The 25,593-nt window shown below is 41.0% G+C and overlaps 1 protein-coding gene across 7 annotated transcripts in view; it reads left to right on the top strand.

Annotated features, from left to right (window-relative positions):
- The window catches only part of ITPR1 (inositol 1,4,5-trisphosphate receptor type 1), a 355,613-nt gene that overhangs the window by 191,760 nt on the left and 138,260 nt on the right, over positions 1–25,593 (top strand). For all 7 annotated transcript variants that reach the window (XM_077116692.1, XM_077116687.1, XM_077116688.1 and 4 more), the window contains 11 exons: positions 117–171; positions 3,100–3,265; positions 3,342–3,512; positions 3,986–4,051; positions 4,785–4,922; positions 8,745–8,870; positions 10,826–11,026; positions 12,729–12,980; positions 15,691–15,816; positions 18,045–18,173; positions 24,686–24,806. In XM_077116692.1, the coding sequence (XP_076972807.1) occupies positions 117–171; positions 3,100–3,265; positions 3,342–3,512; positions 3,986–4,051; positions 4,785–4,922; positions 8,745–8,870; positions 10,826–11,026; positions 12,729–12,980; positions 15,691–15,816; positions 18,045–18,173; positions 24,686–24,806 (1,551 nt within the window). The remainder of the gene's footprint in view (positions 1–116; positions 172–3,099; positions 3,266–3,341; positions 3,513–3,985; positions 4,052–4,784; positions 4,923–8,744; positions 8,871–10,825; positions 11,027–12,728; positions 12,981–15,690; positions 15,817–18,044; positions 18,174–24,685; positions 24,807–25,593) is intronic.

Here is a 25,593-nt window from a genome sequence, read left to right as displayed (position 1 = left end):
TCATGACTTTGCAGTATATAATCCCAGAAGATTTGGGGCTAACCATGGGCAGGTTTTGGGTAAATTCGCCAGCAGCATATTCCATACCTTCTAAGTTATGTCCTCCAACTTTCCAGGTGCTCTTGACTTTGAACATATTGAAGAACAAGCAGAAGGCATCTTTGGAGGAAGGAAAGTATATTTTCAGTTACTATTCTGTAGGTGGTTCTAAGATTTGGAAGACTGCCCTTACATGATTCTCAAAAGCTTTTCCTTCATTATGCTAGTAAATATTTAGTCTTTGGGATAAGGTTGTTTTAATGTTCTCTTTGAAACGCTTGAATTCTCAAGTCATTGTTTTCTGGTTAGCTTGAGAGTGGGGGTGTGTGTGTGTGTGGGGGTGTGTGTGTGTGTGTGTGTGTTCTACCTAAGACAGAAGGAATTAAAGGAGGTCTCCCAATATACATACGTTATGAGATATTTTACAGTGATGAGGAAATAGAGTCAAAAGAAAGAATGGAGTGGCTGGGGGCTCAAAACAGAGGGAGGTTGTAGTATGTTTATATACTTTTGCTACATGATAGGACAAAGCTCTAAGTTCTTTGGAGGCTCATCAACGAAGAAAGCACAATCTGTTCTTTCATTCTTTATAACATTGAATAATATATGAATTCATTTTTAAAAGTTTAGGTTGTTCAATTTTGACTTAAAATGTTATTGTGAGATTTAAATACTTACAAGCATAAAATTTGGCTAAAACACCCTGTGCATGTAGCTTTTGTAGTTTACAGACATGGTTTGGTTAACTATTTGTATATAACAAACTATGCCAAAAACTTAATGTATTAAAATACAGTCATTTTACTCTTTCTCACAACTCTGTGGATCGGATGGGGCTAAGCTAGATGGTTGTTCTGCTGGTCTCAGTTGGGTCTCTCGTGTGACTGGTGAGATGGAACATCCATATTCATGGCTGGAGTATCCAAATTAACTTAACTCACACCTGACACCTTGGTAGGAACCTGTAAGGATGGAGCCATTTTTTTGTCTTTCTCTCTCCACGTGGATAGTTAGGGCATTCTTACAACATGGCAGCCGGCTCCAAGAGGAAAAAGACTGCAGGAGGATAAGCCAACGATCAAACCTCTGCTTAAATCACGTTTGCTGATGTTGTGTTGGTCAAAGTAAATCACATGGCAGAGGTCAATGTCATTGTAGGAGGGGACTTCCTAGGGGTATGACAACAGAGAGGGCCCAGTTCATTTGGGGCCACCAATGTTAACAGCCTGTCTCAACACTTGATATGAAACCTGTGCAATTTGAGTTAGCAGTCTGGTTTATCATGAGGGAAGGTGTTGCTTTTCTGAAACTTACACGGGGTGTTTTGAGCTCAGCATGACACTTCCACGTATACTGTGCAATGACTTGGCCCTCCTGCTATTTCCTGCATATTGTATGGCAGTGAAGCTTTCCTCACACAGCACATCATGCTCCTTTTTTGGCTTTCTCGGAGTGTGAGTATGGTCTTGAACTATTAAGTCCCCTTTGTGATTTTTCTTGTGAGCCTGCACCTATGAAGGTTTTAACGTTTGGCATTCTTCTGACTGGGAACAGTGCAGCCATGAACACAATGATTGGGTGGCAGTGCTCAGTGATGGGGTGGTCTGCCATGTGATTCAGGACATGCTCATTATTTTTTTAATTACATAGAAAACACAAATTTACATTAGCATACTGTTTTAGTTTCCTTGTCTGCTCAAGCAAATACCATGCAATACATCAGTTTAAATGATGAGAATTTACTAGCTTATGACTCTGAGGCTAAGAGAAAATCCACATCAAGGCATCGTCAAGGCAATGCCTTTTCCCCAAAGGCTGTAGTATCCTGGGGCTGGCTGCTGGTGATCCTTGGTTCTTATCTGTCATGGAAAGACACATGGTCATGTCTCCTGGTCTCTCCTTCTCTTCCAGACTTCACTGATACTCAGCTTTTGGCTATGCCCTTTGTATTTTCTCTCTCTCTCTCTCTCTCTCTGTCTGAATTTCATTCTGCTCATAAAGTACTCCAGCAGTAGGATTAAGAGCCATCCTGATTGAAGTGGGTCACGCCTTAACTGAAGTGGCATCAAAAGATCCTATTTACGGGCGGGCCGCGGTGGCTCAGCGGGCAAGAGTGCTTGCCTGCCGTGCCGGAGGACCCCGGTTCGATTCCCGGCCCCAGCCCATGTAAAAAACAAACAAACAAACAAAATATAATAAAAACAAGAAAATGTTTAAAGATGTTTCCCTTTCTTCCTCCCTTCCTTCCTTCCTTCTCTGTCTTTCCTTCCCTTCCTCCCTCTCTCTTTAAAAAAAAAAAAAAAAGATCCTATTTACGATTGGGTTCACACCCACAGGGATGGATTAACTTTAAGAACATACTTTTCTGGGATACATACAGTACCAAACCACTGCACATAGACAAAGAGATATCATTTGATAATATGTTGATTAATTCCGGTTTGAAGAACATGTAGTTATAATGGTTCATAACAGTGTTCCTCAGAGTGGGGTCCAAGAGACTAAACTGTTTGCTACCAGTTTGTGACAAGGTAAGGTCAGAACGTGAGAGTAAGAGTTTGGCTATTTTTCTGGCTATTTGATATTGCCAAGGCCCTAGTGCATTAGTGAACTCTTCTCATCGAATTGGGACTAGATCAAGAATATCAGTCTGTTAGAGATTGGAAATTAAAAAAAGCTTATCTTTCATCAAAGATTATTGGATAAGCACTGAATTGCAACACCTTAAATAAAAATGAGCTAGTAACTTGAGAACCGCAACTGTTTACCATGCTCAGACCACAGGACACCACCCTAACCTGGGAAGCTGGTGCCAGTCCCGTCACTGTGGGAAGATGGGGGCTTTTGTTTCAGATTCAACACTGGTGACACCTTAGCCGTCTCCTTACTTCATAGTATAGTGTGAAGATTATATCTTTAAAGGAGCCCATTAAAAGTCAAGTTGCATAAAGTAGAATAGTGTTAAAAATCTAACCAGCTGATATGCATCTGGGCGCAACCTGCGTGAGAGCAGAAGGGCTCTTGAGATTCACATGGTCTCCTTGTGCCCTGTCCTTCCAGTGAGGAGAACACCCCCCTGGACTTGGATGATCACGGTGGCAGAACTTTCCTCCGCGTCCTGCTCCATCTGACGATGCACGACTACCCGCCTCTGGTGTCGGGGGCCCTGCAGCTGCTCTTCCGGCACTTCAGTCAGAGGCAGGAGGTGCTCCAGGCCTTCAAGCAGGTAGCTCAGGCGGCACGTGGTGGGGTGGTCTGTCAAAGAGGCTGTTGCGTGCAACTGATGGGTTGTGTCCTTGAAGGTCCAGCTGCTCGTCACCAGCCAAGACGTTGACAACTACAAACAGATCAGACAAGACTTGGACCAACTGAGGTCCATTGTGGAGAAGTCAGAGCTGTGGGTCTACAAGGGGCAGGGCCCCGACGAGGCCATGGATGGGGCATCTGGTGAAAACGAACATAAGAAAACAGAGGTGAGTGATACACAAGTTACGCGGCCCAAGGAGCAAGATGAGCTCCTTGAAGCAGGAGCTTTGGTTTTAGATATCAAAGAAGATGATGGGATGGGCTTTATTTATTCCTAAGGGATCTGCTCGTTAAACAACCTGGATAGCTGTAGATGTTAAAGCTGAAGTTTGACTCTGTCTCCTTGCCCTGTTGGACCATGTTCTATAGACTTAGATGTTCAGTGAATTAGCACCAGATTTTCCCTAAAGACCTGCTTGGGGAAATCCAATGCTTAACCCATATCCCAACCCACTGTCCTCCCCATGAAATACTGTTAGCTGGAAGAGAGTTGATGCGCGCAAGTAGATGACTTGGGTGTAAAGCTAGCATGACCTTTGGAAAATAGTGCAAAGCTCCTGTGCCTTCATGAAGGTGCTGCTAAAAAAGGGTCAGGAGCACAAGAGTTATACAAACTGGTTATGTTTGTTTTGGTCCCTAGGAGGGTAATAACAAGTCGCAAAAGCATGAAAGTACCAGCAGCTACAACTACAGGGTGGTGAAAGAGGTAAGTCCTTCCCCGTGCTTTTCCTGCTTCTCACTGCCTTGGTTATTTCTTTATTGAGTCTCTAAGGAGCTGCTATTGGTAATAGTCAAGTCAGAGGTACAGACATTGTCTTTTCCTGCTTTCTTTTTAATTTTATGTAAAATTGACTAGGGAGAGGGTAGAGCTTAGAGGTTAAATCCGTGGGTTTTCTTTGCCGGATCTGGGTTTGAATTCAGCCTACCACTCACTGTGTGCCCCATTTCATTACCCATCCAGTGCAGCCAGAGCTGCCTACTTCTGCAGGTTTGCACCTGAACGAAAGCTTAGATGGTAGAGTCATAGAGGTCGATTGCAATGCTCAGAATTTGTTATCCCCCAATGAGAGCTGCAGTTGTTTAGAAATCGCTGCACAGGGTGCTTCGGAGTTGGGAGTTTGGGACCTCTGTGGTTTTTACCACAGAGGAAACTGTTTCAAGTCCTTAGCAAGTATGTCACATGCTACCTTTTTGGGTGCTCCATCTGAAACTCCCCTCTTGTTGTTGAAACCCTAACCCACTGCTCAGTCTGGAAGACATTGTCTTAGTCTTACATGGATTTGCCTGGATGCAGTCAGCAGGGATAACTGTGCACCTGAGGGATTTCTCTTGTTTGAGATTTTTATTTGTACTGTGATCCTCTTTGCTGTGCTGCCCTACCACTCCTTGAAGTCTGGCAGTTCCAAGTTCTCCAAAGTTGATTTCTTTCTTTCTACCAGATATTGATTCGCCTTAGCAAGCTGTGTGTCCAGGAGAGTGCCTCGGTCCGGAAAAGCAGGAAGCAGCAGCAGCGACTGCTGCGGAACATGGGGGCGCACGCTGTGGTGCTCGAGCTGCTGCAGATCCCCTACGAGAAGGTGTGTGGGGCCGGCAGGTGGGGGGGCAGGTGTGGGGCCGGCAGGTGTGGGGGGCAGGTGGGGAGGGCAGGTGTGGGGGGCAGGTGGGGAGGGCAGGTGTGGCGCGAATCCTGGGCTTTCCCCAAACCCTTCTCCTTGGGATATTGTAGATGAAGAAATGAAGCTAATATGGCTCATGAGCTGATAAAGCAATTTCAGATAATTTTACATGAAAAAAACAGAACCTCGTGCAAACAAGATAAAAATCACCTATTAGCAATCTCCTTCCCATTTTAAGGTTATGTAAAGTAGGAAGAGCCCATTTATTCACCCTCACTCCCACCCAGGCTGCGTCAAAGCGAGACAGCTGTGGTTGTATGAAAGTTCAAACAGACTGAGCTACCTATATCAGCACATGAGCTTAAGCACTTGAAGCAATATAAGTTATAAAATGGGTGTGGAAACAGGGGCCTTGCCTACTTTCGAGGACCTTCCTGCTGTTCTAAAAACTAGTTAAGTATTTGGATCAATCAGATGATACTTTAATCTAAGTCTTCATTTCTACTGATAGAAGTTAGACTGTGTCTCCCAGTTTTTCACATTAGCATTTTTTTAAACATTTTTTTATTGTGAAATTTAACACATATACAAAACAAGCAATGCATTTCAAAGTACATAGTGACAAGTAGTTATAGAACAGATTTTAGAGTTTGGTATGGGTGACTGTTCCACAATTTCAGGATTCTCCTTCTGGCTGCTCCAAAATACTGGGGACTAAAAGAAATAGTGAGTCAGCAGTCATACTCACTTGTTAAATCCTGTCTTCTCTGTTATAACTCCTCCTTCTCCTTTGAACTTTCTCCCAATCTTTAGGAGTATTTGCGCTCTGCCCATTCTCACTTTTTCATGTTGAAAAGGGCTGTTGACAATCTCATGTTAGCATTTGTTGATGGAGGTAGGACTTACAGAGGAGAATAGAAGTGTTTTACAGCTACGTGGCCCGACAAGGCATCTGCAAACATCCATGCAGCCTCTCAAAAACCCAATGGGGAGGCAGTGGTGCTGCCACTTGATGAGAAAACTGCAGCTGAGGGAGGTGTAGAGTTTGAGGAATTAGACTCTGTTCTCTCGAATTCACAGTCATTGCCAGAGAGGCCAAGTTGTTAGTGAAGAGTCTTCTGAAGAAGGCTTATTACCTAAAGAACATCTGCGCACATGCCAGGTGCCAGGCTCTGTGCTAAGTCCTTTAAAGGCGTTAGCTTGCTTCATCCTCCAGACCAGTGCACCTGCTGGCAGTTATTGGCCCCATTTTAGGTTAGAAAACTGTGCCCAAGCGGCGCAGAAACTTGCCCAGAAGGAATAGCTACATGTAGAGGAGCTGGTTCTGCTCCGCCTTGGAGCCAGGGCCCCAGACACTTCAGGAAATTCCTCAGAGGCACCTCCTGCTCAGTCCTGTGAATCATACGTCTTGGGTCTTGCAGTAGACACAGATATGCCAGCTAAATCCATCTAATAGTTGAGGTGCTTAACTAACTGGACGTTAATGCAGCTGTGCATGCACCCAAACTTTGTCCAGCATTCGGGCTAGCACCAGCAAACTAATCTACCTCTGTGTGCGTCAGGGATGTCAGGAGCTGCTTGACCACAGTTTTGTCTCACAATGTCACAAGTTTCTAAATGAGAGACATGTATTCTCTATATGAGAGAGCAGTGTTACGGTAATTTATAGGCAACTGGATTCGGCTGGAATGGTTAGCTCAAAGACAGAAAACATTGTGTGTGTTTGTGAATGACTGAGTGTGTGCTTTATTTGTGTCTGCATGGGCACAGACATCTCAGTGTGTGAGGATGGTGGAGTGAGTCCTACCAACACATTATCTCTTAGGCTGTCTTTAGAGTTTGCTTGCCTTGTAAAAGAAAACCCACCTTAAAGGACATAGGCTCTTTAGCTAGTTTGGGCATAGGCAGGTTCCTTTTTATGGCAGAAGAAATGAAAGAATACAGAACTTATACAAGCCCTCACATTTCCTAGATAGAGCCGGCAGGCTGGCCACTCACCTTAGTAAGGAGAGACAGAATGGGATACCTGCTCTTTTGTGCTTGTACTTGTTGTTAGTCACCTCCTTAATTCTCCTGTTTTTGTTTGATTGCCAAAGCTGTCAGCTGTTCTGAGAAACGTGCCTTGTTTGCTCTGTGGGGTTATTGTATAGTCTCTAGTCAGCAAACTCTAGCCTGTGATTGAAATCTAGCCTGCTGCCTGTTTTTTGTACAGCACAAGAGCTAAGAATGTTTTTCACATTTTTAAATAGTTGCATATTTATTAGTTATCTAGATACCTGCATAACATCCTCAATTTTGCCTTTTGACCTGCAAAATCTAAAATAGTTACTATCTGACCCTTTAGGAAAATAAAGTTTGCTGATCCCTGAACCAGTAAGTAACGTTTATTTATTTCCCTCTAAGCACTTGAGGTAAATTTTCTCATTTAGTATTAAAACAACTGCATGAAGTATGTACTTTCATTATCTCCATTTTATGGATAAGGAAACTGAGGCATGGAGAGGTTAAGTACCCTGAGCAGGGTCACACGGCTGAGAGGTTGTTTCTCTGGGATAAGAACTAGCAGCCTGGCTGCAGGGCCTGCATTCCTTATCGATTCATTTTCCTGTCTCTGAAGTGAGCTGTTCTATGTGAAAAGATGTGTGAAGACTATTGTGGGCTCTATGGATATGAGGGATAATGTTCCGTTTTAGGGATTCTTATTCCTCTTTTACTATTTTAAATGGTTGCTTATTTAGAGTTAGGCAAAATGGCAATTGCTTCTATGTAATTGCCTCATTATGGGGCATCTCTTTACAAATACTGAGTATTTTTTTAGTTTGGAGGGTAATATAAATAACATAAAAATTGCCATTTAACCATTTTTTAAGTGGTGTTAATTTATTCACAATATTGTTCTACCATCACCCCATCCAATACCAAAACTTTTTAATCACCCCAAACACAAACTCTGGATGCATTTACTCCTCATTCTCTTCCTTGCCCTAGCCCCTGGTAATGTTTAATTTATTAAGTATATATGTTAATATATGAAATGAGAATCACATAATCTTGCATGTGAGAGGTACCTAATCAACCCATATGGCAGTAGTTCCCATTTTGCAGATGGGAAAACTGAGTGTTAGGTTCAGAAATGTCTCTGAGATGACAAGGAAAGGAGTTACGGCAGACAGAGTGCTGTAATTTATAATCTGAGGAGATTTTCACTTTGCCTTGTTATCTGCTGCCCAGGGTTAATGTGTCAAGAGGCTGGGTAACTTAAAAAGTGAGCCAGAGAGCTGGTGAGATGATGGTTCACCACCAGTGCGGGAGATGGCTCCTGCTCTGCTGTCAGTTCTGTTTTCAGAAGCCTGGGGCTGGGGTGGAGGGCGGAGGAGTGAGTGTGTGTGTGTGTGAGTGTGTGTGAGATTGGGGTGTGCATGCTTCTTTTGCCGGCTCTTGTCACCAGTATAGAATCCCACAGGCTTTCTATTAGCGCTCACTCTCTGTTAGCATCTGTATTGTTTTTTTCCTGGATAAAATCTTCACTTTTGCCCAGGATATTGAGCGAGTATTCCTTTTTATCATAAGACGTAAAGAAGTTACTTGGTTATTTTTAGAGTCAGCAGCACAGCCGGTCAATACACCCAGCAGACCCTCACGAAACACCTCGTGGAGCCCACGGTTCTTAGTGGGTGATGGAGCTGTAACAGATCTAGGTCTCCTGGCCCAGAGACCGGTCCTTTCTCTGGTTTTACTACAGCCCTGTTTTCAACCCGTTCTCATCTGTTTCTTTCCACACAGGCTGAAGATACCAAGATGCAGGAGATAATGAGGCTGGCTCATGAATTTTTGCAGAATTTCTGTGCAGGCAACCAGCAAAATCAAGCTTTGCTACACAAACACATAAACCTGTTTCTCAACCCTGGGGTAAGACCTGAGGTCTGTCTGGAAGTCTGTGGGGAGGGGAGGGTGGGAAAGAGAGAAGAGGAACAACTTGTTCTTTTGCTGTTATAGCTTCTGGAACTTGTTGTAACACAATATTCATTCCAAAGGGGAATATTTTGATCAACTCTCAGGAGCACGTAAATATTCTCCATCTTTTGGAGAGGAAATGTGAGGGGAAGGAGGGAGAAAGTGGGTAGGGACAAGGTAAGATATATATTTTTTCCTAATAAAATTCCTCATGGAATCAAGCTTAAGCAATACCAAAGTGCTAAGTTTCACTGTCCAACTACATCCTCCTGAGATCATGTCCATTAAAGGGTACATCCTTGCATAAGTTTTTTCTGTGTTTATAGAAATAAATAATATGCTCATATAATAGATATCTGTGTTGTATTTTATCTTTTAAATATTTTAAATATACATTGTACATTTTTTAAAGAAAAAATGCACACACCACATTGTGTTTTTTTCACTTAATACACTGTGATGTGTTGTCTTTGCAAGTCACAGATATAGATTTTTCTCATTCTTTTCAGTGACTACTTGGCATCAAGGAAACTGGCTAAAATTCATGCTTTTTAGCTGTTTCCATATTGATGATGGCTAGGCTATGTCTAGTTTTTAACTCTTTAAACAATACTACAAAGCACTTCCTTGTACATGCACATATACTTACTCAGCAGTACTGCTAGAGCATTCCAGAAGGAGAAAAACTGGGTCGTAGGGCAATCCCTCTTTATTATGAAAAAGAGAAAGTGCAAAGATAAAAAAATTTATAGCCCCCTACCTTACACCAAACATTGAATTCATATTAAAGCTTCCAGAAGACAACATGGGAATATCTTGAAATTTTCTTAATCTGCACACAAAAAGCACTGATTATAAAGGAAAATGTTGACCAATTGTACTCCTTTAAAACTACGAACTTCTCCTCATCAAATCGTGCTACTAAGGGGATCTAAAGGCAAGCCAGAAAGTACGAGAAATCATATCCAAAATAAATAGAAAACTCAAGTCAAAAAAGGATAAAGGCAACTCTTTCAAATGAGCCAAAATCTAGAGCAGACACTCCATAGTAGAGGATATCCAAAATGGTCTAGTGATAAGGGGTTGACCATGATTAGTTATTGGAGAAATGCAAAGTAAAGCTACAGTGAAATGTGACTAACATGAAAAAGGCTGACAGTACTAAGTTTTGGCAAGGATATAGAGTAGCTGCAATGTAGAATGTTAATCAATGAGAATGTAAATTGTTGCTAACACCTTTGAAAAGCTGTTTGATGTATCTTCTAAAGCCATACATCTTGGTAGTCTGTGACCCTGCTCTGGTATCAGTCCAGCAGAGATGTGTTGATTTAAGTTTACCGGAGGGATGAACAAGAATATTCAGAGCAGCACTATCTGTCATGTTTGTAACATGGATATCACCACTACTTTCTAAAACGATGCTACCCCAAATGCCCATCAGTAGGAGGATGGAGAAATACAGTGTGGCCTGTTCGTGTAATGGGGTATATATAAAGTATACCAGGGATAGTGAACACAGTACTGTACATGCAGCAACATGGATGCATCGCACAAATGTCATGTTGAACAGAAAACTCCAGATGTGCAAGAGTGCCTGGGTTCAAGAACCAGCAAAGGCTGGAGAAGTCAAAAGTAGCAGTTCGGTTAGGGGAAACGGGGAGGCTGTGAGGGTGAGCTCTTGTTCTGGGTGCTGTTGTTCCCTCTGCAGTCCATCTAGAAAGATATTAAGGATTTGTGCACTTTCCTATGTGTTTATGTCATTGAAAATTTACTCAGAAGAAGGGAGTACAGAAGTGAGAATGGGGACAGTCTCTCTGCTTATTAGTGGATTCCTCTTCTTCTCTGTCTACACTCTGCTGTGTCTTCCTTTTGACCATTTCTCTGTGCTCTTGTTCTCTCACTTGTGCCAGATCCTGGAGGCGGTAACGATGCAGCACATTTTCATGAACAACTTCCAGCTCTGCAGTGAGATCAACGAGAGAGTCGTGCAGCACTTTGTTCACTGCATTGAGACTCATGGCCGAAATGTCCAGTATATCAAGTTCTTGCAGACGATTGTCAAGGCGGAAGGGAAATTTATTAAAAAATGCCAAGACATGGTCATGGCTGAGGTGACAACTCTGTGTTTCTATACATCTTCCTCTGGTGTTCTTAGAAATTTTCAAATGAATTCATCTTTAGCTGCATGAATGCACACCCTCTCCTGGGAACTTATGGAAGGGCAGAGAGTAATTTGTGTGTGTGTGAGAGAGAGAGCTCATGTTTGCAAACCTGTAGATATGGGTAGAAGTCTGATCTGATTTTTCATCACTGCACATCTATTTATTTTAAGGACATTTGGCTTAGATGCTTTAAGAGGGAGGAAAAAAGGAGGAACAATGAACTGAAATAGTGAATGGAGCTTAAATGTGGGTAGAAGCCAGGGAGCCAGAACTGCTTCCTTTCTTTAAGGGTTATGTGGCTTTTTCCTAATTGTTTGCCAAATTAATTAGATAGAAATGTTGTTACTTGATCATTCACGAGGAGAAACCAGTCAGTGGGAACAAGGGAAGCACTTGATTCTTTGTGAAGAGTCAGCATCTCACTCATGGTGATTCCAGTAAGGAAGGCTCGCTCTACCGCAGACCTGACTTTTACTTCCAGATATGCTCAGTTGAATCCTTTCAGTTAAAAAAAAAACTCATATGTTAATCTACCTAAGGGTTGGATTTATTATCCTGCCTACGTATTCGACTCCAGTGAGGGATAGTGTAGTGTCATGAAGAGAGCTGGCTCAACACAGGATACAAATGGTTGTGCCATTTATTGGCTGTGTGACTTGGGATGTGTTACTTGGCCTCTCTAACTTTCAGTATGCTTTTCTGTAAAATGACAGTAAAGCAATATTAACCCGAAAGAGTTGATAGGAGGACTAAATGAGATAATGATGACAGCAATAGATCACATTTACTGGAAAGCTACCATATTACCATACTCTGCACACTGTTCTAAGTACCTTATGTATAATGATTGATTTAATCTTCATGACAGCACTGTAAGATATGTATTATGTTTGTCCTCATTTTTACAGATCAAGAAACTGAGGCAGAGTGAGGTTAGGTATCTGGCACATAATTAGGGCTCCTAATGGTTAGTTGTTATTAAGTAAATAATATTGACCATACTTATTTTGAGTTCTGCACACCCCCCCATCCCCCCCCCTTTTTTATCTTTTGTATTTCATTCATTGCTAAAGTTGATTTATTCCTTGATTGATTTTTGAGAAGTCACAGTCCTTGGGGCAACTCCTGACTAGGAATACCTGGACTTTTTGACGGTGAGGGTTGAAAGGAAGGTATATCTTAATTAGAAAAAGATAATATGTGATGAAAGAAATAAGACAATTTATGAGCGAGTTGTAAGAGGGGATCTTTATAAAGCATACAAGAAAGACACATTTTTAAAAAGAAAAGTCATAGCCTTCTTTATTAAGCTTGCAAATAATTTTCAGCTATAAACTTGCAATCTATAATTCCACTTGATAGATGAATGCTCATATGCAGATTTTTCCTTCCACCAATAAGTTTTAAGACCACTGCGGTACTTCTATATCTTTGGGTTAAAATTATGGTACTGAGTATTTTCAGTGGGTTAGTAATATAAATGAATAAAATCTAGATGAATTTAGTAATCTGGATGAAACTATTTTAGAGGATAGAAGGTAGAATGTTGCTGTTTCTCTGAGAGTAGATTTTGCTACCTTTTCTGTGCCAGTCCCCCACCGCCCCACCCCCTGCTGTCTTTTACTATAAACAAGCCCCGTTCTTTTTGTAGCTGGTCAACTCAGGAGAGGACGTCCTTGTGTTCTACAATGACCGAGCCTCTTTCCAGACTCTGATCCAGATGATGAGGTCGGAGCGAGACAGAATGGACGAGAACAGCCCTCTCATGTACCACATCCACTTGGTCGAGCTCTTGGCTGTGTGCACGGAGGGCAAAAATGTCTACACGGAGATCAAGTGCAATTCCCTGCTTCCACTCGATGACATCGTCCGCGTGGTGACGCATGAGGACTGCATCCCCGAGGTGAGGGAGCCCGGGGCCGGGGCTGCACCTGCTTGTCGCTCCCCTTGTGCAGCGTGGGACACGTTTGGGGCCTCAGCCGAGCTCTGAGAACCACAGCTCACTCTGCCGTGAGATTCCAGTTTGCTGAAGCAGTATTTTCTTGCACCTTGGTTATGTGTGAAGGGAGTGTGGAGGGAAATCCGTCTTTCCTTCTGTCTCCTTTAGAGTGGAGGGTGCACGAGTGGTTCGGGGTAGAATGCTCGCTTTGCATGCCGGAGACCGTGCACCTGAAAAAAAAAAAAGGGTGGAATATCATTTCAGTTCTTCAGATCTGTGGAACTATTTTGACCTGTTAAAGAGGGTTTGACTTAAATGAACTTCTTGGAAATTAGGTTGAGTGTGTTGAGATATAGTTTATATGAAGGGAAGACTCATAAATAAGTTTATTCTTCAAAAAGAAAACTCTTACTACAAAAATAATAGATCTTTATTGAAAATTTAGGAGCTAGAGGTAATCTATAAGAAAATAAAAGTGGTCTGTAGTTCCAAAGCCCGTGATATTCCAATTTCCATAAGCTATTAAGTTTTTGAAGTAAATCTGTTCATGCTTTCTTTTCCCCTATTTATATACATTACTTAATTTAGAATGGGTTATATGTAGTATATATTTTATCCTTGTATGTTTAAAAATATATGCTATTAGCTTGTATTTTAAACTAAATATATTTATATAATATAAATAGCATGTGTATTATATATCAAATATATACTATTTCCTGTGTTTTTAGATAAATGTTTTTTGAAAAGTTAATATAGTCATATGGTTCAAATATAAATAAACTATAAAGGGGTCAACCATGGAAAGTCTCCTAATTTACACCCACCCCTGCTCCAGATAAAAGCATTTATTATATTCTAGATCTTTCCAGAGTTTTGTATATGAACGAATGCAAATGCATATACTTGACCCTCTCCCTTTTTAACACAAAAAGTAGTATTCTAGGTACACTATTCTGAACCTTAACACTCTAACTCCTTTCCCCATCAGTCCATAGAGAGTGCACATTCCTTTTTCATAGTCGTATAAAATTCCATTGTTCAGATGTACCATGCCTGTCCCTGTGACTGTTGAACTAATTTGTAATAATATAGTGAATTATTGAAGTAAATCTTAGTAAATAAAAAAATGATATTTCCTGTTTTCTCACTGCCTTATCCATGCAGTATGTTATCGAACTTTTGGATTCTTGTAAATCTGTTAGATGAAAACAGTATTTCACAGTAGTTTGAATTAGCAGTTCTTATATTATGGGTATAGGAGGTTTAGTATTAGTTTGTCTTTTAGCCTTTCTTTATTTGAAATGCAGCCTAAATCTAAAACAGTACGGAAATCTTAACTGTATAGCATAAGAATAATTATAAAGGAAACAGCTGTTCCCCCAGCACCCAGGTCAGGGACGAGGCCACAGACCTCTCCTGCTGTCCTTTCCCAGTCACCCACCCCCTACGAGGGGCTCCTTCCTGCAGGTTACTGTGGGCTGACTTTCATGGACATCCCATAATTGCTTTTCTTTATACATCCCTAAAAAATATAGCTTAATTTGCTAGTTTCTGAACTTTTTGTGTTGTTTTTCTCTTTTTAAATTCAACTTTAGGTTGTTAAGATTCATCCATCTTGATACATGTAGCTATGTAGCTATATCTGTTTTCCCTCCCAGCTTATCTTTGCATCATAATGTGATTTTCTGTTCTGTTGATGAAGCCAATCTCATTGGCTTCCAGCTTTTGGCTATAAGGGCCCAGGTGTATGTCCCGGCCCACACATGACCAAGTTTCTTTAGAGCACTTAGAAGTGAAAGTGCCGGCTTATGGGGTGTGTGTTTTTTCAGTTTGAGGTGATAATACCATGCCTTTTTCCAACACAGTTATTCCAGTTTCCATCCCTCCTCCCTCCAGAGCTCTCGTTACTCCACAACCGTGCCAAAGCTGGATCTCATCAGACCCTTTACCAATTTTTGACAGTCCGGTGGTTGTACAGTGGTACCTCATATTGGTTTAATTTCTATGTCCTTAATGTCCCTTCTGTGTCTTTGCGTGTGTGTGTAGGACTTTTGATAGTCCTTCTAAAAGAAATTGATCTTTTTTTTTTTTTTTTACCTACTTTTTCTTTTGGGGTGTTCATCTTATTTGCACTGATCTGTAGAAGTTCTTCCTGCGTTAAATGTATTGCAAATATCTTCTCCCAATCCATGCTTTTCACTCTTTTAGTGGTATTTTTTTTCTATTAGAGAAGTTGTAGGTTTATAGAAAAATCATGCAGAAAATACAGAGTTCCCATATGCTACCCCATTATCAACACCTTGCATTAGTGTGGTACATTTGTTAAAATACGTGAAAGAACATTTTTTTTTACTGTACTTTATGGTGTCTTTACATGAAGAGAAATTCTTCATTTTAGTGTAAAGTCTAACTTCTCTATGCTTAGAGTCTCTGTATCATTCTTTCCCTTGAGATCTTGAAAATATTCTCTTCCAAAAATTATGTATTTTTAATTTTACAATTGTTAATTTTGAATATTTAAAAAAATCATAGAAATTAAAGCTGGCGAGTTCATAGACCCACTGGATAGAATGACTATCTGGTCCACCCTTCTCACTATAAAGATGAGGCAGCTGATCAATACCACATGTACCACCTTGTTTTTTTAGAAAAGCGTGTTTCTATCTTCCAGGTTAAAATTGCGTACATTAACTTCCTGAATCACTGCTATGTGGATACCGAGGTGGAAATGAAGGAGATTTACACCAGCAATCACATGTGGAAATTGTTCGAGAATTTCCTTGTAGACATCTGCCGGGTAAGGGTTTCTGGAATTAAGGGGGCAGAATCAAAATGTGTGTGTGATGATTTAATATCACCATGCAGATGTAAAGGAGATGGTATCATAATTTGAACTCTAATTCCTGGCACGAAGAGGCAGATGTGGTTCTTCAAACTTCGGGGAAGAAGATTATTTCTGGCTTGTATTTCATTCACCCCATGGATTGATATGTGGATGATAACCTGGGATGTGTTAGCATCAGATTTACAGCGTTTTCTCTTCCTTGATAATATGTCCTTTCCTTGAAGGACACCTTCCTGAGCGTGAGCCTTTATCTCCCGCAGCCTGGTGCTGAGGAGTCTGCAAAAGCACTTTCCCTTCCGTCTGTGGCTTCCCTTGCCCAGCATTCGGGTTGGACTTCAATTCACTTGAGCGCTGAGCTTGATACCCATTCCAAAGCCACAACCCTGCTGCATATAACAGAGCACACCATGGGTTCAGTATGGGTTTTGCAGTGGTGGATTTGGGGGCGTCTAGTGGGAGTGGCAGATGATAAGGTTCTTCAGAGGATAATTGTGAGATGTCTCCCACTTTCAGAAATGCATTTTTTAAAAAATTTATTGATAAAACAACATATAAGCACATACATTCTTAATATACAAACATTCCATACATGGTGTGCAATCAGTGGCTCACAGTGTCATCACACAGTTGTATACTCATCACCGTGATCATTTTTAGAACATCTGCATCACTCCAGAAAAAGAAATAAAACGAAAAAACTCATACATACCATACCCCCATTGACCACTCGTATTTCCATCTACCCAATTTATACATTTTTTAATTTTAACATTTGTTCCCCTCTTATTTATTTTTAACCCATATGTTTTACTCATCTGTCCATACTGTAGATAAAAGGAGCATCAGACACATTTTTTTTTTAAGTACATTTTAGAATCATAGAGTGTGATGTTTTTTGCCTGCCTGTGTAATTACTGGCATGTAAGAACTTACTTGCCTTCTAACCAAGTACTGTATTAAATGATATTCAGGTGTTAACGTTACCGATCTGGTTGCTATTTATCTGAGACCCCTCCCAGGCTTTTAATCCCATTTGTCCATGGCTTTGGACTTGGAATGGGAGGCCTGCTTTTGTTTTTTAAAATCAGGGCTCAGCAAAGTTTTCTGTAATGGGTCAGATAGTAAATATGTCTGGCTGTAGGGACCATTTGGTGTCTGTAGTGCAAACGTAGCCATGGCAGTGTGTGAGAGAAAGGGCGTGGCTGTGTTCCATTAAAATTTTATTTAAAACATCAGGCCCCAGGCCGGACCACTGGGCCTTACTTTGCCAACCCCTACATTAAATTGTTCAGAAATGCTGTAAAACCAATTACTAATTTCATTGTGTGAACGTGTCCTCAAAGTGGTCTGTATTGAGCTCAGAACATGGTAGTCTGCTAATAAAGCTTGATTTTTAAAAATGTATTTTTAAACCTATTTTTCTAAATGGCTAATCCTATTCCAAGTTGCAAAATTAAGTTGAGGAGGGCAGGCCGTGGTGGCTCAGCAGGCAAGAATGCTTACCTCCCATGCCAGAGGACCTGGGTTCGTTTCCCGGTGCCTGCCCATGTAAAAAAAAAAAAAAAGCAGCAATGCAAGTATAAAAATTAAAAAAAATTAGGTTGAGGATAGGTGAAATCAAATTTCCTGCCTCTCCCCAGAACCTGTATAGTCAGCAATTTGGAATTACAAATCACACTCTTTTGAAAAATGTTGTATATCAGTAAAATGCTTATTGAATGGGAGAACATTCACTGTAGAATTTTAGAATATTAGGCACGGAGGACTTCAATGATATCATTGACTCTCTAGGTTTTATGGGTTAGGAATCCATGGCCTAGAGCAAATGAATAGCTTACCCAGGAGAGAAGTATACTTTCAAGGAAAAATATTAACACCTGTAGTTACCATGCTTTCACTGCTCCTTTGGCATTTTAGACTTGCCATTCAGGAGTAGCAAGTTGGAAGAAATGGCCTGGTAGGTCCCAATTTTAATGTTTTGTGATTCTCTACCATGATAGCTGAGTAATCTTCTTTTTCCATAATTTGTTTTATTCGTTATCTCTTAATAGGAGAAATATTGATCTGCAGGCTTTTACCTGTCATTGTAGGGGTAATTAGTAGGAGAAGACACTGATTTCTTAATTGCACAACTGGTGCGGCGTTTTGATGTAACGTTGAGGCATCCACCTGTCTTCCAGGCCTGCAACAACACAAGTGACAGGAAGCATGCGGACTCGGTTTTGGAGAAGTACGTGACTGAAATCGTCATGAGCATCGTCACTACCTTCTTCAGTTCTCCCTTCTCAGATCAGAGCACCACTTTGCAGGTAAGAAATAGAAATGTAGATCCAGGCTGTCCACGAGGGGCCTTTCACAGTCGGAGCTGGTGCTCTTTGGGGATGATCGGCCACAGGTGAGCCTCTAGATGCCTTCTCCTTTGTGAAGGTCACGTTTACAGGCTCCCTTAGATGGAGAAGTACTGGAGAATATTGTCCTGTATTAGGATGTTCTAATGGTTGTTGATTTTCTCCTTAAAACCATTTCTTCTGTTTTTCCCTTTGATCTTGTCCACCCCCCAACCCCATTCCTAGAGAGACCAAGCTCTCAAACCGATGCAAGCATATCATTTACACATTTTTTAACATCAGAACTAGAGTTCATCAAAACAGTATATGGCTGGAGTAGGAAGTTGTTTAATCATTGCACTCCATGTGCATGGTGCCCCCCTGGAGTTGTGCAGAGGCAGCAGCCCCGCATGATGATTTTCCATGCACTGATGGTTTCAAAATCTTGAATCCGTAGAGCCGTAGGATGCAATGGCCAGCTATGGTCCCAGCTTTGTGTAGTGTATCCGTGATTTCAGTATAGTTCTGTCTGACTCTGAAGCTTGAACTCTGAAACTTTTAGTGAGGTAATGCTTTCCTAGGGACTGATGGTAACTTTCTGTTTAGTTTAGAAATGACTTCAGCAGTTAAGCTGATGATTAACTGTTACGGTGCTGCCTTTAGAGTGTCTGTACAGACTTCTTGAGTACTTGGGGAATAGGAGCTTGTTAGTTCCCAAGTACACAAGTTATTGGAGGCCCGGATGTGCTCCCTATCCCATTGTGATTATACTAAGAGCCACGCAGGAAAGCTGCTTTGTGTTACTAAGATTGGATTTGCTTCTCTTGTGATTTAAAGTGACAATTGTGGCAATACCCATTCTCCGATAGATTGTGAAACAATACTGCAAAACCAAATGCCAAATCAGTTAAATGGAAAACTATTAAACGGGTATTTGTGTTTTGATTTTTCATCTTTGTTTCTATTCTTCTTATCCTGTCTTCCCTTTTCAACATAAATAGTGTAACTTCCTGACAGGGCCCATTTCATCCATATATATTCAGAATATAAAGTCCAAGTTGCTTTTTAGAGTTTTTTATATGGAGGCTTTCCAGAACACTTATTGTCAAGGAATACTATTTTTGAGGCTCTGATTATCTGTTTTATTTTGTTTTCTTCTTGAAAGCCATACGTCTTATCTCCTCAGCTAGATTTTTACCTCATTCTTCCCTCCCTCTGATCCACATTTGTGATGGAGGGAAATGGTGAACTTGAGTTTGGCTGTGATACATTTTAGGTGCAGGTGGACTGTGCAGGAGGCAGCTGAAATGTGGGATTCAGAGAAAAAGAATAGAATTTGGGTGGCTTTAAAGAAGAATAAAAACCAACTAGACCTAACAGACACCTATAAAACACTTCACCACGCAAGAACAGAGTATGCATTCTTCTTGAATGCACATGGATCATTCTCCAGGTTAGACCATATATCTCTGGTCATAAAACAAGTCTCCTTAAATTCAGAAATATTGAACTCATGCAATATATTTTCTCTGCCACATCCAGAATGAAGGTGGAAATCAATAATAGAGGGAGAAATGGAAGGTTCATTAATATGTGGAAATTAAACAATGTGCTTTTTTTTTTGAAGGACTTTTCCATTTATTTTTTGATCCATCTTCTTGGTTTTTAGCAGGTAAGAACAAGAACAGAGCTAGTCCAGTGGGGTAGGTGGAATAAGAGGGAAAAAATAGATTCTGAGCCATAGCCTCTTTATGTAAGTCCTTTTTGTGCATCTCTGAGACCAAGTATGGCTTAAATGAAGAAAGGGAGACCATTTTAACTGAGTGTGATGTGGGAGTTGAGTTTAAGTGAATATTTGAATATCAAAAGTTAACACATTTCTAATATCCAAATGTGTCAAGAAAACACTGGCTTAAATTCTATCAAGCCCTGGCATAAGAAACCTAGAAAATTGCTTAAAATCAGAGATGGAAGAGCAAGTATCCATTCCATAAACTTGTACTAGTAAGTAGTTCCACTGAAAGCCAACATAAAATCAATTTGTGCAGTTGAAATCTAAATACAAGTATATTTTATAAATCATAAAATATGAGGTTTTAGTATCTTAAAATGATACAAAGTTGCCAATAGTCTTCATCTTTACTGAATCGGCAGCTTCCAACCTAACCAGCATTTTGAAGCCAACCACAACAGGTGAGAGAGGATGAGACAGAACCTGTCAAGAGGAGTCCCCTTGAAATTATCTGCCTGGAGTCATGAAGAAAGGATGGTACAGTGGAAATTAGTGATAAAGTGAAATAAATCTGAATTTGAATTTCCGCTCTGGCATTCATTATGTTTTTGCAGTTGTTGCTGTTTGGTTTTGATAGGGAAACTGTGGGTTTACAGATAAATCATGCAGAGCATACAGAGTTCCCATACATTCCCCTATTATTAACAGCTTTCATTAGTGTGATACAGTTGTTACAGTTGTTAAAAGAATATATTATAATTGCCCTACTTACTATATGTTTGACTTTAGGTTGGTTACTTAATCCTCTCGTTCATTTGTAAAATGAAAAATAATAAACGTTGTTGAAAGGATTAAATGGAATAACTGATAAGAATTGTCTCTCTGGGAATAAATTACATATAACTTTTTCCCTTCCACCCTTTCTATCTTTATTCCTTCCTCCTGTTTTTCTTCCCCGATAAGTTTTCTGGAATTTTCTTCTGTCTTGTGGACCCCCTATTTTGCTTGCATTTATATACCTTCAATAAACACCTATTAAATCCCTCCCGAAGCACAGGATAGATTTTTTTCTCTATTCAGGAGAGACTTTCAGCAGTTCGTGAGACTTAGGCCGAATAGTTGTCACTTACAGAGAGTCTTCTGAACCTGCTTAGATATGGCCTGATTGTAGTTCTTGGAACATGCTTTCTTCTGATGGTGAAACTCCTGCCCTAGATCCCGAACATAGTGAGTGCATTCCTGTCCTGACGCTAAGCCTATCTTTCCTTGACTTTAGAATCTTCCCATTAACCCAGTTTTCTTCAAGATTGGACCCTGCTTTGCTCCTGTCAGTGCATCCTCTGGGAATAAGAATTTGATCGGAAACTTTGGCAGCTGCATAGTGACAGTCACTTTTGCGTGGATGTTGACCATGGCATTGAGGTTAGGGTCAGTGAGAGACAGACACAGGTCCAGAAAGTCTTCTTCAGTTCCAGTTTTTATGGCGGATCCAAATCCATCCTCACCCAGGTCCAACATCCTTTCCTGACTGCTGATCTGCAAGACCTTGGTTGAAGAAGGCCGATGTCGTTGAGCGTTCCTCTCTCGGCTGGAAGGGCATGTGGCGAACATGGCGGCGTCTGCTGGCTTTCTCTCCAGTCATTTTCCTTCTCCATCTCCGGAGGTCCCAGGCTGATAGACTGTGATTCTCTCACCTTTCTCTCATGGTTCCGCGACTCTCTCCTCGTTCTCACAAGTGAGCAATGTACTTTTAAACAACCAATGGTTAAAGATGAAATCACAAGGAAAATTAGGAAATCTCTTGAGGCAAATGAAAATGAATACACAGCATACCAAAACTTATGGAGTACAGCATAAGCAGTGCTGAGAGGGAAATTGTAGCTCTGACTGCTTACATTGAAGAAGAAGAAAGATTTCTTCAAATCAGAGGTCTAATCTCAAAACTGGAAGAACTAGAAAAAGAAGAAAAACGAAACCTAAAGCCAGCAGAAAGAAGGGAATAATAAAGAACAGAGATAAACGAAATAGAGAATAAAAAGAACAGAGAGAGTCACCAAAACCAAAAGTGAGTTTTTTTAAAATAAATAAAATTGACAAACCTTCAGCTAGATTGACAAAACAAACAAACAAAAAGAGACAAATGACTAAAACAAGAAATGAAAAGGCAGGCATCACTACTAACCCAACCAAAATAAAAAGGACTGTAAGAGGGCATTGTGAATGATTATAGGCTAGCAAATTGGACATTTTAGATGTCCTAGAAATATACAATGTCACATTCCTAGATATGCACAAACTACGCTAACTCAAGAAGAACTAGATCTCAGCAAACAATCACTAGTAACAACAGCGAATCAGTAATGAGACACGGCCAACAAAGAAAAACCCAAGACCAGATGTCTTCACAGGGGAATTTTAAACATTCCAAGAAGAATTAACAGCAGACCTGCTCAAGCTCTTCCAAAAATTTAGAACAGGACAGAACAGAGTTCAAATCCCTGCTCTGCCCCTTTATGACTCTGGGAACTTGGGTAGGTCGTGAACTTCAAAAGCCCTTTTGTTTTATATCACACAGGGATATGATATCATTGCAGGGTTTTTGTGAGAGTGAGAGAGAATATTTATGAAACATTTAGACAATGTCTGGCACATAGTAGGTCTTTAATAAATGGTAGCTTGTACTACCCTCTGCTAGACTGCAGGTTCTGTGAGGACAAGTTACGCCTTATAGGCACAGTTGCTTTATATATTGCTGTATCCCTCGCACCTTGTACTGTGCCTGGCACAGTGCTAAGGTGTTGAGTGAGTAAATGAATCAATGAATGCATGAGACTCAGGAAAGTGGCAGAGACCACTTTTCTAGTTGAACTCTCAGCCAGAAGAATGGAGGGGCTGACTTGAAGGGAACTGTGCCAAGCAGAAATACTTAAGGATGAGGTTTCAGAGAGACTGGAGGAAGATCCAGGCATTGTCATAGAGGCAGTGGGAACTCAGGAACCAAGACAGGAGAATTTAGGAAGAAAGTGATAGGCAGCCAGGGCCCCTTTTTCCCAAGAGGTCTAGCGAACTGACAGTGGGAAAGCCCATTGAATTTGGGTAAGGAGGCAGCTACTCTGACAATGTAGTCATCTTTTGTGTATCCACGTGCCAGATGGGAGCAGAGCAAGTGCTCTATAAATGTGAACTCAGCTGAAGTTAATTTAGTCAAAGGACCCATCTTTCTTGGTATTGTGCTGTTGGGTTCTCATCTCCCTCCAGCATTTACTGGTGAATAGGGTGGTGCTTTTCCTACTGCTTCCTTCATAGGGTCATGGTGAAGGTCAGAAGAGATGTGTGTGAAGCATTCAGCACAGGGCCTGCGTGTAGATAAGTGCCCTTGATAAGTGACTGCTCCCCTGGGTTGCTTTGCGTTAGCTCAGGATTTAAGACTAAGGCGCGGTCGACTGTAGCCATGCATCTCCTCACTAAAAGCAGGGTTTCTTAGCACATTTCTCAGGCTCCCTGTGCCCCTGTCATCTGTTAGTAACACAATGTGCTCTCTTGGTCAGCTGTGAGATACAGGACAGAAGGTACCTCCTGAAGAAGACAAGAACGTTCTGGTTCTCAGGTGAACTTGGTAGAAAGAATGCAGACTTTTTTGACATCACAGAGCCCTGAAGTTGACTACCTGCTCTGCCATCACTTCCAAGTTCTTTTGAATCTTTCTTTAACTTTTCAGGGCCTTTGTTTTTCATTTGCAGCATGGAGATAACATCTATGACTTAGAATTCTTACTGAGGCCCAAATGAGATCATATGTGAAGCACCCGGCACATGGTACATACTGAATAAATAGGAGTTATCTGAATAACGTTTATAGTAGAGGCTCTGACTTTTTTATCATTCTGTTTTATTTTCTTGTTACTGACTTTCTTTTTTGTAGCGCTTTGAATTATTTTTCTTTTATCTCAGGAACTTTTCTAGAGTTTTTAAAAACATCTTCCTTTGCTATATTAGCCTCCAGCTGTTTTATTTATTTGTTTATTTTTTGGATGAGCTAAGTAAATCTCCTTCACACAAACCAAAGACCGGTGGAGCAGCTTATCATATCCAGTTACCTTGCAAGTGGAGTAAATGTCAGTTTGAGTCCTTTTACTTTAAAATGAGTATAAATTTATACCTTTGGAGAGAGGAATAAATCCTACCATGTAGTAAGCTTCTAAGTACTTTTCTTCAGTAAATGAATAATTATAAGAGTTACCATCGCAACTGTCTTTCTTTATATCATTGAAGACATTGCCAGAAATGAAGCGGTAAATAGCATTCTAACCAAGATCCACTTATCAGTTCGTATTTGCCGAATGAAATCCAGATTCTACTCATAGAATATTCTGTCTGGAAAAAACTTTGTAATCGATCTGCTTCAAGCCACTTACTTCATATGTCGGGTTAAGGTAAAGCTCAGAGAGGTGAGGTAATTTGCCTGAAGTTAGAAGGCAGGCTGGACGAGAATCACAGGCTCTCAGACTTTGATTTCACTACTCCTGCTTGTGGCCAGATTTAGAGAGATAAAATCAAGTTTGTGCATAGGCTTAAAATACCTCTGAATTCTCTTCTTTAGCAAGGTGACTTCTGGAATCAGCTGATAAACAAGCAGCTCCCTCCCACTCTTGCCCAAAGATGCGTTAATACATGGTTTGTGGCAGTGCCCACTCCTCACGGCCCCCTAAGCTATAAAACAAAGCCTACCTCTTACCCTGTATCTCTTTTGACCTCTCTTGCAGACTCGCCAGCCAGTCTTCGTGCAACTATTACAAGGTGTTTTCAGGGTTTACCACTGCAACTGGTTGATGCCGAGCCAGAAAGCCTCTGTGGAGAGCTGTATTCGGGTGCTCTCCGATGTTGGTAAGATATCAGTTTGGTTCGGATTTAACGTGATGAGAACGAATTGCCCAACAGATACAAAGTCTGCATTTATTGGGCACTTGGGATAACTTTCCCAAGGTTATATAGACAGGAAGTCGTGGAGCCCGAATTGGAACCAAAAGTCTTCTTGAGTCACAAACTTGGCTTTTAGCTACTAAGCCAGCATTTCCCAAAGTAAGAGCCAATGAGTCCCAGAATAAGATGGGTCTGGAAAAACAAGATTCCGTGGGTAAATGTTAAGCAACTCTTGGCAAGTCAGAGAGCACGTAAGCTTGTGCAGGGCCCTGGGAAGTCCCTCCTTCAAGAAACTAATTTGTTTAATCGCAGAAACGTATCTGACCACATGGAAACTTTTTCTTTTTCCCGCAGAGCACCTGTCAGTATCCTGAGGAACACCCTTTCTCAGAAATGGTACCCTCTTCCCCTTGCTTCTTCATGATGAATGGTTCTCCTTTCCCTCCTCCATTTCCCCAGGCATCTCACGTCTCACAGACAGCTTTGAAAAGAAGTTATGAAAATTGCTGCTCCCTCCACTGACTTTATCAGACTCTCACTTATCTCCCCCCCACAGTCCACATAAACACTTGAGAGGGGATAAGCGTCTTGCCTAAAGTTGAGAACAGAGTTCTCTGCTTGTGGTAGCTGTTTAGATCCCAGTGAACATTAGCCAGAAAATCATCACCCGTGGGGGTTTTAGCATCATTTAGTAGCTGCCCGCCAAATACTGATTGCTCAGGGCTCCTTGCCTGATTCCCTTTAGTCTCAT

The sequence above is a fragment of the Tamandua tetradactyla genome, chromosome 9, assembly GCF_023851605.1.
Source record: "Tamandua tetradactyla isolate mTamTet1 chromosome 9, mTamTet1.pri, whole genome shotgun sequence".
Classification (NCBI taxonomy): Eukaryota; Metazoa; Chordata; class Mammalia; order Pilosa; family Myrmecophagidae; genus Tamandua; species Tamandua tetradactyla.
Note: the sequence above shows the minus strand (reverse complement) of the source record. Positions and strands in the feature narration are given on the sequence as shown.